Source organism: Macrobrachium rosenbergii, chromosome 3 (assembly GCF_040412425.1).
Source record: "Macrobrachium rosenbergii isolate ZJJX-2024 chromosome 3, ASM4041242v1, whole genome shotgun sequence".
NCBI lineage: Eukaryota > Metazoa > Arthropoda > Malacostraca > Decapoda > Palaemonidae > Macrobrachium > Macrobrachium rosenbergii.
In genome coordinates, this window is record NC_089743.1 from 517,688 (window position 1) to 535,465 (window position 17,778).

General features: G+C 36.1%; 1 protein-coding gene across 1 annotated transcript in view; it reads right to left on the bottom strand.

Moving 5' to 3' along the window:
- Nucleotides 1–275: 275 nt before the first annotated feature.
- Nucleotides 276–17,778, bottom strand: part of eRF3 (eukaryotic translation release factor 3) — a 252,916-nt gene continuing 235,413 nt past the window's right edge. The window contains exons 8-10 of the mRNA XM_067126266.1: nucleotides 15,055–15,219; nucleotides 13,853–13,946; nucleotides 276–2,292 (exon numbers count right to left, since the gene is read on the bottom strand). Of these exons, the coding sequence (XP_066982367.1) occupies nucleotides 2,249–2,292; nucleotides 13,853–13,946; nucleotides 15,055–15,219 (303 nt within the window). The 3' untranslated portion in view covers nucleotides 276–2,248. The remainder of the gene's footprint in view (nucleotides 2,293–13,852; nucleotides 13,947–15,054; nucleotides 15,220–17,778) is intronic.

The window sequence follows — 17,778 nt, forward strand, 5'->3', positions numbered from 1 at the left end:
CCTTACACACTGTTAACATTAAGACATCTCAAATGAAGCCTATTCATTACTTCCTGTAAAGGTTGTCACCTTGACAGCTCTGGTAATACTGGAAGCTAGCTAGCTCGCTCTCTCTCTCTCTGTACACATACACACACACACACACACACACAGATATATTTCCTAACCTATAGCAAGCCCAGTAATGTGAGTGCTTTATAGTCACAAATACTTGAAAAAGTTAACCTGTGTAAATATTAAAGATAACTGCTGAGTGTCTAAATTAACATTCTATGTATCGATAAATAAAATTTATTAGTCCATTAAAAATTCTTAAATTATCCACCACAGAATCTTCAAAATACAAGCAGGAATATGTGAAACAAAATACATTTAAATTATATTTACATTAAAATTTCTGGGAAAAATATCAATGCACTGGGATTTGATTCCTCTGGCCACAGGTTTCAAAGGTTAATGTCAAGATCTGATGACTCAAATATTCTAGGTGTGCTTGTGTACAATTAATTTTTCACTATTAAATTTTAGCATCGGGATTAATCCTTGAACAATTTCCGAAGACATGGTGTAGGTGCTAATGTTACACATACTCAAAACATTAGAACAAGAGACAGGATCACAAAAACAAAGTGTATCACCCTCCACTTCCTGTATATTCAAAAATGCATTGAGACAGGAATAACCATGAAAATAGTCTTTAGGTTATTGAAAAAAATTTAAACCACAATATATAAATAACTTTATACAAGGGCTACGGACAGCTCTTGGAATACAAAAAATTGTTCACATTAACCTAATAATTTTTCTTAATAAGCCTATTAAACTGCATAAACAAAAAAATACAATATTGAACAATTCCATTCTAAACAGAATGAACTATGCTAGCTCAAATTCAACAAAAGACAGAAAACAACTTTAGCAGAATTTAACAAGCCACGATAGATGCAGAAAAGAGCAAGGCACCCAGTCCACTCCATAGCACCAGTACTTTCTATAGTCCCACTCCAGAGGGTAAAAGGCTATTAAAAATAAAAGAGGGAAATAATTTCAATTATACAAAAAGCTATGGAGTTCTGGAGCCCATGAGACAGCAGTAGCACTGGGCTCAAACTGCATATACTACAGCAGACCAAACCATTCCTCCCCTGAACAAGCAGTACTGCAATCGGCCCTTTCACCAATTGGGCAGCTGCATGAATTAAAGGACACCGAGAACTCCAAACAGGAGAACCTGTAATTAAATTAAGCCACTGCATGTTAACACTAAAACGTGCAACAATACGCACAGGAGAGGAAAGGAAAGGTTCACACATTAAGTGTAAAGTGCTATGTTATCACATATGAAGGAATTCCCACTGCCTTTAATGAATTTTTTGTCCTCTGAGATGATAGGTTATATCCACTCCTGAATTAAAGGGATAACAGAAAATGGGAAGATTTAATAGCAGTGACCTGCAATGCCATAACTGCATGAAGCAGTAATCTGCAAAGTAATTCAGGAATACAAATTTTTGTATTACGTTTCAATACAAATTGGAAATAACCTGTTGTTTTTTCTTTAGCAAGGCCATCATATCTTCGTTAAGACTTTGGAGCTCAAATGTGTTATGCTATAACAGTGTGACTGGGAGGAGGGGGCAGCACACTTCCTGAGGTAAGGTGCAACTTAATCTTCGTGTGCCTGCTCCAAATGCACACTACTATCTCTTGATACATTCAGATCTTCCAACACCTCCTATTCATTGCTTAACATAGTCCTACCCATAAATATACTGTATAAAGTTTTATCACTTTGTAATATGCATAAAAAAACATATATAAGCTATTGTAGGAAACCTCTTTGCATAAGAGATGTCTGAAAGAAAGGACAATCCAGTGATTGCCACCCACCAATAATTTTTTTTCTTCTCTCTAAACCTGTCACGTTGTGGCGTAGGAATAACACACACACACACACGAGAGAGGATTTGTCTTTGCTTAGGGTTGAGCTTGGCAGGTTGAGGGAAAAAAAAAAAGTAAGGTGGAGATTCTGGCAGGATAACCACACTTTGATTTTTTTTTATGTATATCAGATGATTGATAGAGGTGGACACATCATGCGAGTCTTCAGTAATGTGATTCTTCTGTCTTCATTGGCTCTACAGTATAATATGTACAAGGAGCTTATGGAGAAACATCCATTTCCCCAGTAGACTATCGCATAAATCCTCATGTGCAGTTTTCCAGTGAAGGCTCGCCGGTGCAATATTTATTCTACCACCTTTAAAACTTTTCCAATGGCAATGGTCTTTCCTGAAATTAAGAGGAATTGATTAATGAAAGCTATATATGATACTGCTCTAAATGTACAATAGAAGTGACAGTAAAGTGCTTACTAAACAAAAAAAAGCTACAATTAAAAATCCTGAAGGTTATACAATTTGTAAAGTGTGAGAAAATTTATACCTTTAAGCCTGCATAAAAATAATGAAAGTAATTTTAAAAATATTTCAGCTAACCTTACATTTCCACAATGGTTTATTTTTAGTCTAATTAGACTTAACTGCAGTTTTTCTCCTCACCAAACTATTTTAGGAATGCTGGATACAAACATTTGGGACTGTCATCAGAACCACATATATTCTGTAGTACAAATACAGTATACTCTCATTTAAGATTCCTCTAAAATACATCAACAACTTTCTTTCTTTCTGAGCTGAAGAACAAAACCAATGCTAAGACAAATATTTCAAGATTTTAGAAAAACTCAAAATTGTTCCCAGATCGTGAATTTAATTTTTACTACAATTACCCTTAAGGGGAGCGCACACTTATATAGAAATAATGCTCCAATTTTTATGTTATACATATATATACGGTGATGTTCCAGAAAAAATTTGAGTGATCGGATGATTATTTTGGATTTCATTAAAAAAATTAAAAATAAAAAAGATTAAAAATGTTTCTCCTTCATTTTTAGAGCTATTGCAATGTCGCTTCATACGCAGAAAGTATATCATAGTAAGAAAAAAATCATGGGAAGAGTTTTTCTATTTTTCCTTTTTTTTTTTTTGGATCAGGGGATTTGTCCCCATAATTTGTATAATTTGATTATCACGGGTTCCTCGTCAACCAAAGAAAAAATTTAGCCTCCCAAAAATATTTGTCTTTCTTTCCTCTTTCCAATGGTATATTTAACTTTAAAATTGGCCTAAAAATAAAAAAAGTAGTTAGCGTTTGAAGTGCAAAAAAGTGAAAACTGAGAAAAACGACCGTAAAGGTCAACAAGTGCTTTTTTTGGCACTCGTGGTAAAAACTTATCTTAGAGCATTATTTTGGTTGATTTCTGGCTCCAGGTCACTGGCCCCCTTTATAAAAAGGGGTATTATTCGCTCGAGGCGAGGGTATCATCAAGTACCACCTGACTCATTGTTGCCTGGTTTGAAACTAAGAAACTAAAAGTTTAGTAGCTACCAGGCTGATATTCTTGACTCATTTTCAGTCGTTTTTTTCACTTGTTCGGTCTTTTTGGTCTTTGGAGTTTGATTTTCAAGCCTTTTTGTCTCTCGAATGAAGAACTTCTCCTATACTTTCACTTGCGCCAAACAGGTGTGTTAGTAAGTTGAATTTCTCATAGCCAAAGTTGTGTTCAATTTCCTCAATATTTATCTCACTCAATTGATGGTGCCGAGATATTCCATTGCTAATTCGCTTTGCTGGGCCACTAAATGTAAACCTACACGATTGGCACTTCATTAAAATATCAGTATCCCATCTATTGGCAGAGACTGCGACCTGAACTTTACCCCTGCAATTTCCTACCTTGCATCTAATACCCAACACTATTTTATCTAACTGAGATCTAGATATAATGAACTTGTCATCATATACAGTACTCCCTTTACATCATCCTTCATTCATTTCATCAACTGTGGGCGTATTTTTAAAGGTGAAAGTATATAGACTGTATTTAGAGTTACTGGATGTAGAAAAAAAGGCAAAAAACACTGCAAATAGCAAAAAAATTGCTCAGAGTAAAAAGTTGCCAACCACCCACTTTCAACATTTGGGGCAACTGACTCTGCACACTGTCTCTTCTTAGACCACGCATTCACCAAGGAACAAACCATTGTTGTTGCCAGACGTAGGAGATAAGGTGATATAAAAATCAAAATAATTAATAAATTAGGCGAATAAAGGAAAAAATGACAATAGTCATTAGGAGCCAAACGTCAGCCCTACCTCACCGTGTGGGGGACAGAGGCCCAAAACCCCATCAATTTTAATATTTCGAAAAAATGCTTTGGTCACGTGATAATGGTGTTGCTCATGTCTTACAGCCATTTAACCATTTTTTTAAATTTAAAAAATATTCATCAAAAATCGAAGAGTGCGCTCCCCTTAAAACAGAAGTAAAGAGGGCTGGAGACAAACTACAGGACTTTGTAAATACAGTAGTTTAGTAACAGCTTCTCAAGGGAAAAGTCTCTGCAAACCTGTTACCACTGAAAGACCTGAAAGAAATAGTTACCAATGCCAAACCTTAAATATTACAAACTGCCCATATTCCCAATGGATTATTATTATTTATAATAAAATAGTTTAACCAGACCACTGAGCTGATTAACAGCTCTCATAGGGCTGGCCCGAAGGATTAAAATGAAATGGATTGCCAGGTCTAAGCCATAGACTAAACACTGGGACTAAACGATGAATGAATAATGAAATTTTAAAAATAAGCAAAATGGCATATGCTTCCACACTAGAACACATGCACACATTAAATACATCTGTATAATTAAAAAAATAAATAAAACTGAGTAATGTATTTTCATAAATTAATTTTTATACTTTATCAATTAATTTAAATTTCCTTATGAATATTAAAATTGAGTCAATTAAAAATACCGCAGACCCTAATAAAACTTCACCAATGAATCCATTTCCAAAAGTTGATAACCAATGTTGGTTGTATTTTGGGCATTTGCATAACATGTTTAACTGTTATTATCACTCTGCATTCTGAGCATTTGGGAGCTGGTTCAGGTGGGCTGCTCATTAAGTGTCCATGTGTCAGACGAGTATCGACTATTCGGAGATGTTAAAATTATTTGCCCATGTCTTTCTCTCTAGTATGATGAACTCCATTTTATAACTCCAAGATTTATTTTCCTCAACGTATTATTTTCAGTTCATTACATTTATTTTGCCATTTGTTTACAATGCCTGCTTTTATAAGTGTTATATAATCGATAACTGAGATATTTACATTGGATCATGTCCAATGGGCTGCTTCTATAGCTGCTTTATCAGCTTTTTCATTTCCTTTAATCCCTATATGGGCAGGGATCCGACATATTTCTATTTTTCCCCATTACAGTAAAGCCACCATATTTGTGGGGGATGCGTACTGCAGCCCCCTGCGAATAGTTCAAATCTGCGAATAATTAAAACCCCTCTAAAAACACTTAAAATTTCCTATTTTGATACTTTAAAAAAAAAAACCTAAACATGCTTATACCTGAGTATTTTAACCCTTTAACGCCGACTGGACGTATTTTACGTAGACAAAAGTTGTCTGTCGGGTGCCGAGGGGACGTAAAATACGTCGACTACAAAAAGTTTTTTTAAATATTCGCGGAAAAATACTTATAGGCTTCGTTTGCAAAAAATTTGAAATCATGCGCCTTGAGGGATGCTGGGAGTTCACGGATCACACTGTTGTTTTGTTTACAAGCGTGACCCAGCTGCGCAAGTGCGAATTTCTTTCTTTTCGCACTACAAAGCATCAGCGACGCATCGTCAGAGAGCGATTTCTTGACGCAGTCGTGTTTTGCCGAACTTGTGCAAGTGTTAGCGTGTTTGTGAAGCAATAGGACGTACGCAGAAATGTCCCAACGTCGTCAGGACTCTGAAAGGCGCGTATTACCTGTCGGTAGTGAGCGTGTGAGATGCGTTTTAAGACTTGGATGCTGGAGAGGGATCCAGCACCCAAGGTGATCCATCTTTTGAACGCTGTGTTGTACGGCCACGTGTGGCCGAAAGTGACCGTGGGCCCCAAGGACTGTACCCTGTAACTTTTACGACCCCTGGGAAACATCGGGGTGTCCGAGAGGCATTCGCAAACATTTTGGAGGCCTCCAACAAAAGGACATTGATGAATACTTGTTGGAGCTCGATCGAGAGCAGGTGGAAAGTCCTTATTTTGATGGCAGTTGGTCATCTACTGACGATTTTCCCCCAATGTCCGTACGAGAGCCAGAGCATGAAAGTGAACATGAGTTCAGTGGTTTCAGTGCTTATAAGGGAGAGTCTGAGGAGGCGGCGGCAACGATTGTGGCTGGTGGGGACGAGACAGAAAGTGATGGTGAAAGTAAGGGAGATGGGCCAGTGGGGGGTGTCAGTGTGAAGTCGTGCCCGCGCACGTGCCCGTAGAGGGTCGCAACATTGCGGCAGCCTAGGTGAAGGCCGTTTGAACAAAAGTGATGAGGGGTGGTTCAAGGACCCCACCCCACCTAACATGCACCCATTCACAGCAGTACCTGGACTGAACGTCCCTGTGCCTCTCACTGCACTGGGGTTCATTCAGCTCTTCCTTACGCGGGAATTGCTGGAATACCTCATTGCAGAGACAGCTGATACGCTCGGTACTGCCATGAGGAACTGCAGACGACGTTGTCATATCGATGGCGGGGCTGCAACCTCACGGACATGGCGCATTTTTTGGGGCTCCACATTTTTTTTGGAATGATGACTGCTGCCAACGTCAGGCAATATTGAGGCGGATTTTTTTTGGCACGCCCAATGTGCCCGGCATTATGCCCTGTGATAGTTTCCTGGCGTTGGACAGGTATTTCAATGCCTTCAACCGAAGGGCCATACCCCGGAATAACCCAGATCGCCTCATCTTAGTCCGCCCAGTGTTGGAGTACATTCGTGAACGGTGCCAGTTTCTTGTGGTTCCTTCCAAGAACCTTTCTTTGGATGAGGGATGATGCCATACAAAGGACGTCTAAGCATAAAAGTATACAACCCCAAGAAGCCAAAGAAATATGATGTGAAGTTATTTTTTATTACGGAATCCAACACTGGATACGTCGTTGACTTCTCTGTGTATTCCGGGGTCTTCTCCATGCTGCATGACACTGTCTTCGGTCTTGTGGATCATTTCCGTAACCAGGGATACCACCTCTTTATGGATAATTATTATAACTCGGTATCCCTGGCCCAGGAACTGTATGAAGCAGGTGTGCACATCAGTGGTACCCTTCGGTTGGTGCGTGGGGTCCCGAATGTCCTCAAGAGGTTCGCTAGCCACCCGCAACATCTGGTAAGAGGAGAGAGAGTGGCAGCGGAAGGGAGATGTCTTCTTCATCTGTTGGAAGGGGGTCCGACTCGTGCCCATGATTACGACCAATCATGAGCCCATCCAAGAAGAGGTCGTTCAGCGGAAGAGGACACGTCGGCAGGGCCGAGTTACATATGAGGAGTTTCGTGTCCAATGGCCTACTGTCATCGGGCACTACACTAGGCACATGGGAGGAGTTGATCTCTTTGATCAACTAATCCAGTATTATCCCTTCGCCAGGAGAACCAGGAGGTGGACACAGAAGCTCCTCAAATACCTCCTCCAGTTGGCCCTCCAGAATGCCTACATCCTCTACTGTGGGTACAATTCAGACAACCCAGAGGTTGTCCCACATCCAGTTTCTCGAGGTGGCCAGGAATGCCCTCATACTCTTCAATCTTGAAGAGTGGCCTTCCAACACCAACCCCCTGTCCCAAACCCCAGATCTACCCCGAGAGGATAGGGCAGATAGTCGCTAGGAGGGCCAACCTCGGTCGTCCTGCTCCTGCCGACACTGCCCCCTGCTGCTGCTGCCCTTGATGATGCTACCCCTGCTATCCCTGTCCTTGCTGCCGCCCTCCCTCACATTCCAATGTCCCATCGGGTAGTGGACCCTGTGTGTCAGCTGCAGGCAGGGGATCACACACTGGAGCCCCTAGAAGGGCGTAAGCAGAAACGGTGCCGGGTGTGCCACATGAATGGCAGAAGAAGAGACACCCTGTTTGTCTGTCGCACCTGCAAGGTAGCACTTTGCAGGATCGGGGAGTGTGACCGCTAATACCACACTGCGGTCATATATTGGAGTGCGCCTACCCGAGGGACACCAGAGGGCGCAGCGGACCGCCGAAGGGTGGCCCATCTGCAGTAAGGGCGCGCGTCTCCCTCCTCCACCTGTACCTCGTCATGTCTAGTGTAAAAAAATGCGAGACTCTTCAATGGAGGAGGGAGAAAACAAGAATAGAACGAAGAGTCAGGATTACGAGTATTCTGCATTGATTTTATATTTAATTTTATATTTATTACAAGTTTTTATATATCTGTATTTAATGGTGTTTTGTATATTATTTCGTTTTATGCAAAAAAAAAAGTTTTTCACCTGCATTCCTTTTATTTATGTATTTGTACCAAAATAAAAAAAAAAAAAAAATAAATATATAAATATAAATATATATATATATATATATATATATATATATAATATATATAAATATATATATATATATTTATATATTTATATATAATATATATATAGGTATATATATATATATATATATATAATATATAAATATATAAATATATATATATTTATATATTTATATATAATATAGGTCTTAATATATATATATATATATATATATATATATATATATATATATATATATATATATATATATATATATATATATATATATATATATATATATATATTTTTGTAAGCAAAACATCTTACATTCTAGTAATATTCAATCATTTACCTTCATTTTGAAACAAACAGGAAGTCTCTAGCACAATATTTCGATTTATGGTGAATTTAAAAAAAAAAAAATTTTTCCTTACATCCATGCGCTAACTGCTGAAAATCTCAGAAATTCTTTAGCCATTTTGTCGTATTTTTTGCACCGTTTTCTATTAGCTGTTACATAAAGTTTTATATATGAAAATGTGCGCAATTTCATGTAGAATACAACAAAAATAACTCATGGTTGTAACTTTTACCAGTTTTGAAATATTTTCATATAAATCACGGTAAGTGCCAAAATTTCAACCTTCGGTCAACTTTGACTCGACCGAAATGGTCGAAAAATGCAATTGTAAGCTAAAACTCTTACATTCTAGTAATATTCAACCATTACCTTCATTTTGCAACAAACGAGAAGTCTCTAGCACAATATTTCAATTTATGGTGAATTTTTTTAAAAACCTTTTTCCTTACCTCCGCGCTCGCTAACTCTGCTGAAAATCTCAGAATTTCTTTAGTCACTTTGTTGTAATTTTTGCACCATTTTCTATTAGCCATTACATAAAGTTTTATATATGAAAATGTGAGCAATTTCATGTAGAATACAACAAAAAATAACTCGCGGTTGTATCTTTTATCAGTTTTGAAATATTTTCATATAAATCACGATAAGTGCCAAAATTTCAACCTTCAGTCAACTTTGACTCGACCGAAATGGTCGAAAAATGCAATTGTAAACTAAAACTCTCAACTTTGACTCGACCGAAATGGTCGAAAAATGCAATTGTAAACTAAAACTCTTACATTCTAGTAATATTCAATCATGTACCTTCATTTTGCAACAAACTGGAAGTCTCTAGCACAATATTTCGATTTATGGTGAATTTTTGAAAAAACTTTTTCCTTACCTCCGCGCACTAACTCAGCCGAACATCTCAGAATTTCTTTAGTCACTTTGTCGTAATTTTTGCCCCATTTTATATTAGCAGTTACATAGTGTTTTATACATGAAAATGTGTACAATTCCATGTAAAATACAACAAAAAAATAACTTGTGGTTGTAGCTTTTATCAGTTTTGAAATATTTTCATATAAATCACGATAAATAGAAAAAATTTGACCTTCGGTCAACTTTAACTCAACCAAAATGGTCGAAAACTGCAATTGTAAGCTAAAACTCTTACATTCTAGTAATATTCAATCATTTACCTTCATTTTGCAACAAACAGAAGTCTCTAGCACAATATTTCAATTTATGGTGAATTTTTTGAAAAACTTTTTTACGTCCACTCGTTATTTAATTCATGCATCATTTTGTGATAATATTTTCTCTGTGTTGCTTTGATTGTTTTACAATTTGTTATATACCAAAATCATCGCAATTTAGTGTACAATACAAAGAAAAAAGATAACTCATTAGCTTTAACAGTTTTGCTCACAAAGCGATTTGTATACAATTATATATGAAATTTTTTTGTGCTGTCATATATTTCAATATTTATATATGATAATGATATTTTTTTCATTTCTGATGGTTGCATACTAAACTCCAGGCAATGAGAAAAATAGGAGCCAAAAATGAACTCTTAATCTTAAAAACTAAGCGTGCTGTGATTTTTTTGGGGAGAAAAAAAAAAAAAAAAAAAAAAAAAAAAAAATCTGCTTCGGCGCTAACTCCCGAACGCCGCTGGCATACGACAGACTTTTGTAAATAGAGGCTCAGCGTTAGAGGGTTAATCAAATTTTGCCTATTTGTTTTGCAGGATTATTTTGTAATAAATTAATATTGGGAAAGATCACTGGTGTACAAGTCATCAACTCTATTCCAATCTAATCTATTAACTATCCTTGTTGTACATAGAGTTAAGTCTGAGGAAAATGTTCCATGTGTTTTTGTAAAATATGTGCTAATTTCATCATCATTTGTACAGCACAAGTCGTTTAAATCCACGAACTCTTCTATTTTACTCCCTGTTCTATTTGAGTTTATACAATTACAGTCCCATATTGGGTTTGAGCATTAAAATCACCTATTATTAATGTAGATTCCTTGGTATTGTTAACTAAATCTTCAAGTTTATCAATGTCATAATTTTTATTAGGTTGGTTGTATAAATTATAAATAACATAATTATCGTTTTTTAATTCGTATTTTAACACTTGACAATTGCAGGCCAGTAAAGTCTACAGGTGCTATGTTATAACATACTTTATGTACATTTATAGCAGTACCTAAATTTCCTTCTTCCTCTCTAGATGTAGATACTAAGGTATATTTACCTATTGTTGATATTTTTTGCTGACATGTTGCAAACATATCATTGGTTTATATTCCCTTAGTAATCATTGTATTTCTCCCAAATGTAATCTGGTCTGTAGACCATTTGTGCTCCAATGTACAATATAATTATTGAAAATATTACGTAAGTGTGTTCAAGTGTTATTTCTTTTTGTGGATCAATTTGCATTTTTTCTAAAGTTTTATTTATGGTATTTGTTTTTCATTGTAAGGTATTAGGTGTCTGATGCACATACAGCCCTTTACATATCTGAACGAGTAGTTTCTTTATCCCTGCTTCTTATAAAATTTTGTAGTGTTTAATAAACTGTCTTTTGTTATGCTTTTGTTTTTGTTGCACAGTTCAATGAAACATTCATTACAGCCACACATTTTCATGTGTCGATTTTTCATTTACTCTTGCTGCACCAGTTGTTGGTGGAGTAATCACTTCTCCCATCACATAATCGTTCTTGTCAACGGTTTGTTCCTCTACTATTTCTTTGATGTTCTGGGTATCCGTTTCCATTGGTTTTATTATTGTTTTAGGAGACAAAGGTATATGCTTATCATTTTTTTGTTTATGTTCTTTCTTTGAGTCTCCCGTCTTTAGTTTAATTGATGTATCTCTAATAATAGTCAGTTTTTTGTTGGTCTTGGGTGGAGTTCTCTCTAGAGGCCTCTTTTTTTTCTTTAGCTTCTAATTCATAATAACTTTCTTCTAATATTTCTGTGGTGCTTGTATTATCTTCTAGTGTTTCAATTTCTCTTAATCTCTCAAATGAATTCGAACAAATATTTGTATATATTTCTTAGTTCTTTGCTATATTACTTTCTTCTTGCAAAGTAGTTATTTTTCTTTGAGATTTATCTATCAGGGTTTTGTTACTCTTTTCTTATCCCCATTTTTGTTTCATGTTTGATCTTATGACAGTAGAAAACGTTCGTTTCCTAGCAGGATCATGCACTCCTCTAACTTTTAATTCTAATTTGGCCTCTTTTATAGGCATTCCTGTTCTCTCCTTTAGTAATTTTAAATCTGTATTGTATATATAATATATACACTCCTTAGATCTTGCATGGTATTCTGTCCACAGTTCACACATTTCAATTCACCACACCTCCACTGTGTGGTATGTTTGTCAGATCCACAATACGCACATATAGATGCATTACAGCAATTTAGTATGTCAATACATACTAAAGTTTTGGCACTGTTGTGGTTTTGGAACACACGGTCTCAGTTCTCTGCTTTGGCCCGTGGTTTTAATTTTCAAGAGTAATTCATGGCCTTCAAATTTTATCTTTGCTATTCTCAGCGTTCTTCCATTACTCAATCTACTGGCTATGTCAAATATTTCGCAATCTTGTACATTGTTGTACCTTTTTTTAAGGGAGTCCAGCAATACGTTCTTTTCTATTGGTTCTTCATCATTATCAGAGAGTACTATGGTATCCTGTACACTGTTCATACTGTCATGTTTTTTATATGCACCTTTATATTATCAATATTTCTTATAGTTAAGTAATTTCCTGATTGATTTTTTGTTGTAGTTTCTATCAACCACATCTGATCTTTTGTCTAAATGACATTTCAGTAGCTGAAAGTCAATTCAACAGGAAGTTTTCTAATTTCAAGGCTGGTATCTTCCTCTCTCTTTCTAAGGTCAGGAATCCTGACCAACTTCCACTCCCAAAGGAGGAGTCGAAGTGAGTCAAGGTTAGGTCAAGATATTTGTTTTTTTTTTTTTTTGGTTTGCTTTGTACTGGACCATAGGGTTCCAGTGTCATTACATTAGGAATTTGATTTTATTTTCCAAGAGAAAGGTTGTCAGAGGAAGTTCCAGCAGTTGTCAACTGTGCAGAGTTACTACCATCAAAGGGCCCAGGGATACTCAAATCTTTATTTCTATTTGTCATAAAGATTTGAGGTAAAAAAAAAATTAAAACAAAAAGTTAAAAAAAAATATCATTAGCCTCTAATGAAGTTTATTCTTCCACAAATGGCACAACTGAAAGCTGACTCCCAAATGTCTGCATCCCTACCCTACCCCACAGGGGATGGCACAACGTGATCAGAGTGGCCCAAATGTAAGCCAGACCCGCTTGCTAGGACCGAAGGTATTATGAGAATACTATCATCCCCACCCTAACCACATCATGAGCAAACCGGCTAGAATGCCTGAGAGTCCTACCCCGCGAACCAGACCCCCTGGAATCCATGGTCCAGCCCTAAAGAACAGTTCCGCCTTTGAGCTATCACTCTAACTCTCAGGTCCGAACATTATCGGGCAGTTGATGGTCCTACCGCAGTTCTCACTATTTAGCTTCGGATATAAACCCAATTCCAGCTATATCTTTTCCTATTTAACAGGCCCAATAAATTTTAGCAAAAGTGGAAAATTCCACAGAAATTAATCCAAACAAATATATAATCATATATGAGACTCTTGGACTCAAACCTGGGAAAAAATGCCCGGGGTTCAAGAGCCCCCTCACCACGTCAAGGTGGTCCTACACCAAAGGGGAACATCCTCAATGACTTGGTTCTTGTTAATAGCTATGAAAGTCACTGCCTTTGAAAGCTTACTTAGCACATGTCTATCACCTTTTGCCACATGCCCTACATCAATCATTAGCCTACAATTGCAATTATAAAAGTGCACATTCTTCATTAGCATTATGTACTACCTTCAGAATTACAATTTAACTTCATACAGATTGTACAACAAAGAAAATCAAAGCTCACAACATAAAGTATAAAAATACTGAATTAATTTATGCTTACCTTCATCTCTTAAAGTAAATCGCCCAAGCTGTGGATGATCTTTGAAAGCTTCCATACAAATTACTCCGGATGTTTCAAATCTCATGATTGCAATCTATAAAGAAATTAACCAAATGCTCTACAACAAAATATACAAAGAAAAAGAAAGGCACTGATATGAAACGCTAAAGGAATACAATGGCACCTCAACAGATGTGTCAGTATTTGTGTAGTGTTTTGTAATGTGATGCTCATGTATGTACAGACAGGTAATGAAGCCCAAGTGGGGTGTTGTGACTCAAGAATTTTTAGTCCAAGTGAGAACTGCTAAATTTCACTGGTAAATAATGGAGCAAATGGTGATGTCTCGAACTAATGGGGTGTGGGTGTGGAATTGATATGCTGAGGCAACTACACTTGTTTTAACCATGAAGCTTAGAATTACAGAGCACGTGCTTACACAATGATATAATACTTATTAAAAAATTCAAGTAAGGAACTGTTGTTATTCATTTCATTAACAATGATTTGCAGCAATGTGATTGCCTATTCTGAAATACAGGTACAGCACATATGTGTATGCACGCAATAAAACAATTTAACCAAACATCTCACAACTCCTAAGCACAAGACTGTCAAATGAACAAAGGATGACATTTTCACTTGTAAGTTACTTTGCATATGTAAATTCAATCATTTACAACATGGACATTGTATTAACTAACTATATTTCACAGTTAGAACTTTTAACACACACAAAAAAATAACATACTGTACTTTATTTACAAAAACAAAAAACCAAAATTGCACAAGATACCATACAGTACAGTACATGTATTTTCCTCTATTCATCTACAACTCGACAACACGTCCAGTAATAAAGAATATCTGGTAAGTTGAGGTGCCAGGTGCCCTAAAATTTTCGGCCATGTGCAATGAGTACAACTTGCCATACAAGCTAATTTGAGAATTTTAAAAGCTTCACATCCATCAATCAAAACTGTAACAAAATGTTCTTCACTAAATGAATTTTTTTATTGGTTGTAAGCTACTGGTATAATTTATATTTCACAATGACCATAAACCCTCACCACTTCATGAAATACATTAAATTATTTAAGCAAAATAACTAATTAAACAAAATTTTTTTGTAAGTAAATTACTTGAGCTTCTATAAGGAATTACTGCAATACTTATATACTATTCAAATTACACGCACTTACCTGATCTTGTTTGACAAACCGCGGCCTAACCTTCGATTTTTCACCAGTCTTCTTATCTACAGTACAAATAAGTAGCTTCACCGTAACTTCTTCTGCAACAGTATGCATGTGACAAACTGCTGAATAACCCGCACAAATAATGGACTTGTGTTCTAATATAACAACCTGGAACATAATTGCATGCATCTGAAAATTAATGGTGTAGGCTGTGCATTTGTATATTTTGAACATGATACCGTTTCCCTTACAGAAGGATGGGTAAAACGAAAAACCAAGACAAAAGGTCACAGCCACTTCATACTTTGACCAGTGGAGTAAGCAATCATTTGTAAATAATCTATGCTCCATCTTGACATTATTCTAGAGAAAATGTCTGTAGCCTTTCCTGCTGGTTTTATATTAAAAAAATATAATTTTCTTCCTCAGAAAATAACAGAACTATGAACTGATTAAAAACACCTACACGCAGTCCCTGGTTAAGGGAGGGGGTTCCGTTCCTGGCAGCGCCACTAACCAAAAATCAACAATAATCATTATAGTAACAAATGGCGATTACGATGTTGTAAGCGCCAACAAACCACTTATCGGCACCAATAAACTGCTTACCGATGCCGACAAACCGCTTATCAATGCCGATAAACTGCTTAATGACACCGAAATTTGCTTGCTATCGCCGAAAATCTGGTTAACGATGTCGTTAGCCAAGCACCAAAAACTGGAACACCATTAACCAACACCACCAATAAGCAAGGACTACCTGTATATTCTATACTAAAAACACTACGCTGATAAATTTTAGACCCAGGCCTGCCTGAGCTGTCACACTCTCCCAACACTCAAGTGCTGACTTATTGATGAAATCCCCCAGAAAAAACTTAAAACATGAATATCTTTATAAAAAATTAAAAGGCTTTAACATAGGAAAAATCTATTTTTGGTAGCCACTGTGGTAGTGGTATTAAATTAGTTTAACCAGACCACTGAGCTGACTTTCAGCTCTTATAGGGCTGGCCCGAAGAATTAGGATAAAATACCACATAGGCTCACGTTTTCACATTGTAACACATACACACATTAAATACATTTACTCATGCTTCCACACTAGAAAAGTGTTAGTGTGTATTAAAATTCATAATAGGTTAAGTAATATTTTTTAAAAATTTTAATTTAAATTTGACAAATGCTATGCTTTCGTGCTTTTATTATTTACTTATTTTTATATTTTATCTATCAAACCACAGTTCCTAATGAACAGCAAATTCGAAACAACAGAAAATGAAAAAGATTCTGACAAAATTTAATTTATTGATTTATTTCCAAAAGCTGACAGTCGCTGTTGGTCATACTTTGGACACTCACATAACACGTCTGACCGTTTTTATCACGCTACTCTCTACGCACTTGGGAGCTGGGCCACGTGGGCTGCTCATTAAGTGTCCATGTGTCAGACAAGCCTGGCCTATTCTGATACGTGTTAGAATTGCTTGTGCATGTCTCTCTTTCTGATATGATGAACTCCATTTTTTAACATTGGGTTTTACTTATTTCAATTCGTTACTTTCAGGTTCTTCATTACAGATATATTGCCATTCATGATACCCATTTTTATATGTTACATAATCAGTAACAGGGATATTCACACTTGATCTTGTCATGTGAGTTGCTTCTATGGCTCCTTTGTCAGCACCTTCATTTCCTTTGATCCCTACATGGGCAGGGATCCAACATACTTCTACATTTTTTCCATTATTATATAAGTTATGGAGATATAATTTAATTTGTTGTACTATATTTTTTTATTTGCAACTTTGAATACAGTCATACCTCGAAATTACGCGAGGTTAGGTTCCGGAGCCCCTCGTGCAAGGTGAATTTTCGCGTAAGTTTGGCATGGTCTTTAAAAATGCTAATAAATGTTTATTTCCAGAGTTTAAGTACTATATATGACCCTAATCATGCTCATTTAAAAGCTAACTTTTAAATGAACTAAAGTTAGTGTAATTTTATTTAAAATTTAGCTTATTACCCTTAAAAAAGGAATACAGTAAATGGTTGACATAAAAATTGAGTACTGCACAGTTTCATAATAGCGCATTTACAGTAGGTGCGTACGTATACTAATGTTACCCCTAATTCATGGGATGCCGTTTTCATCTTTGAAAAATGCAGGGTATCACATCTTGTAAAAGTACACCAACTGAACGTGCTGTAATTACATGCACATACAGATTGCACCAGCACTTTTCTCTGAGGTGAACAGAGTAATTTTCAAAGAATGACACTTATGCAACTCTTAGTTACATCTCTGATATTACATTAAAGAATTCATTTTATCAAATGAGTGCGACTGAACAACCTCATCTCAAGGTCATGTAAAGTCCTTGTGACAAAGACTTTGCAAATGGACATAATACTTGTATGATATTTATGTACAGAAATATAAATATAAATTTTCCATATCGATTTTACAGTTAAAAGCATGAAAACTTATAAATGTACTTCAAACATTAAACAAGCATTTTCTGCAGGGGTATCATCTTTGAAAAGTGCAGTAACTTTGCAAATGGGTATCACATCTTGTAAAAGTACACTAAGTGAATGTGCTGAAATTACCCTTGCATCATATTTATGCATCTACAAAAATAAAAATAATACATTTTTGATACAGATTGTACACATGAAAGCATGAAATGCATTTTTCATAGAGATTTTACACATGAAAGC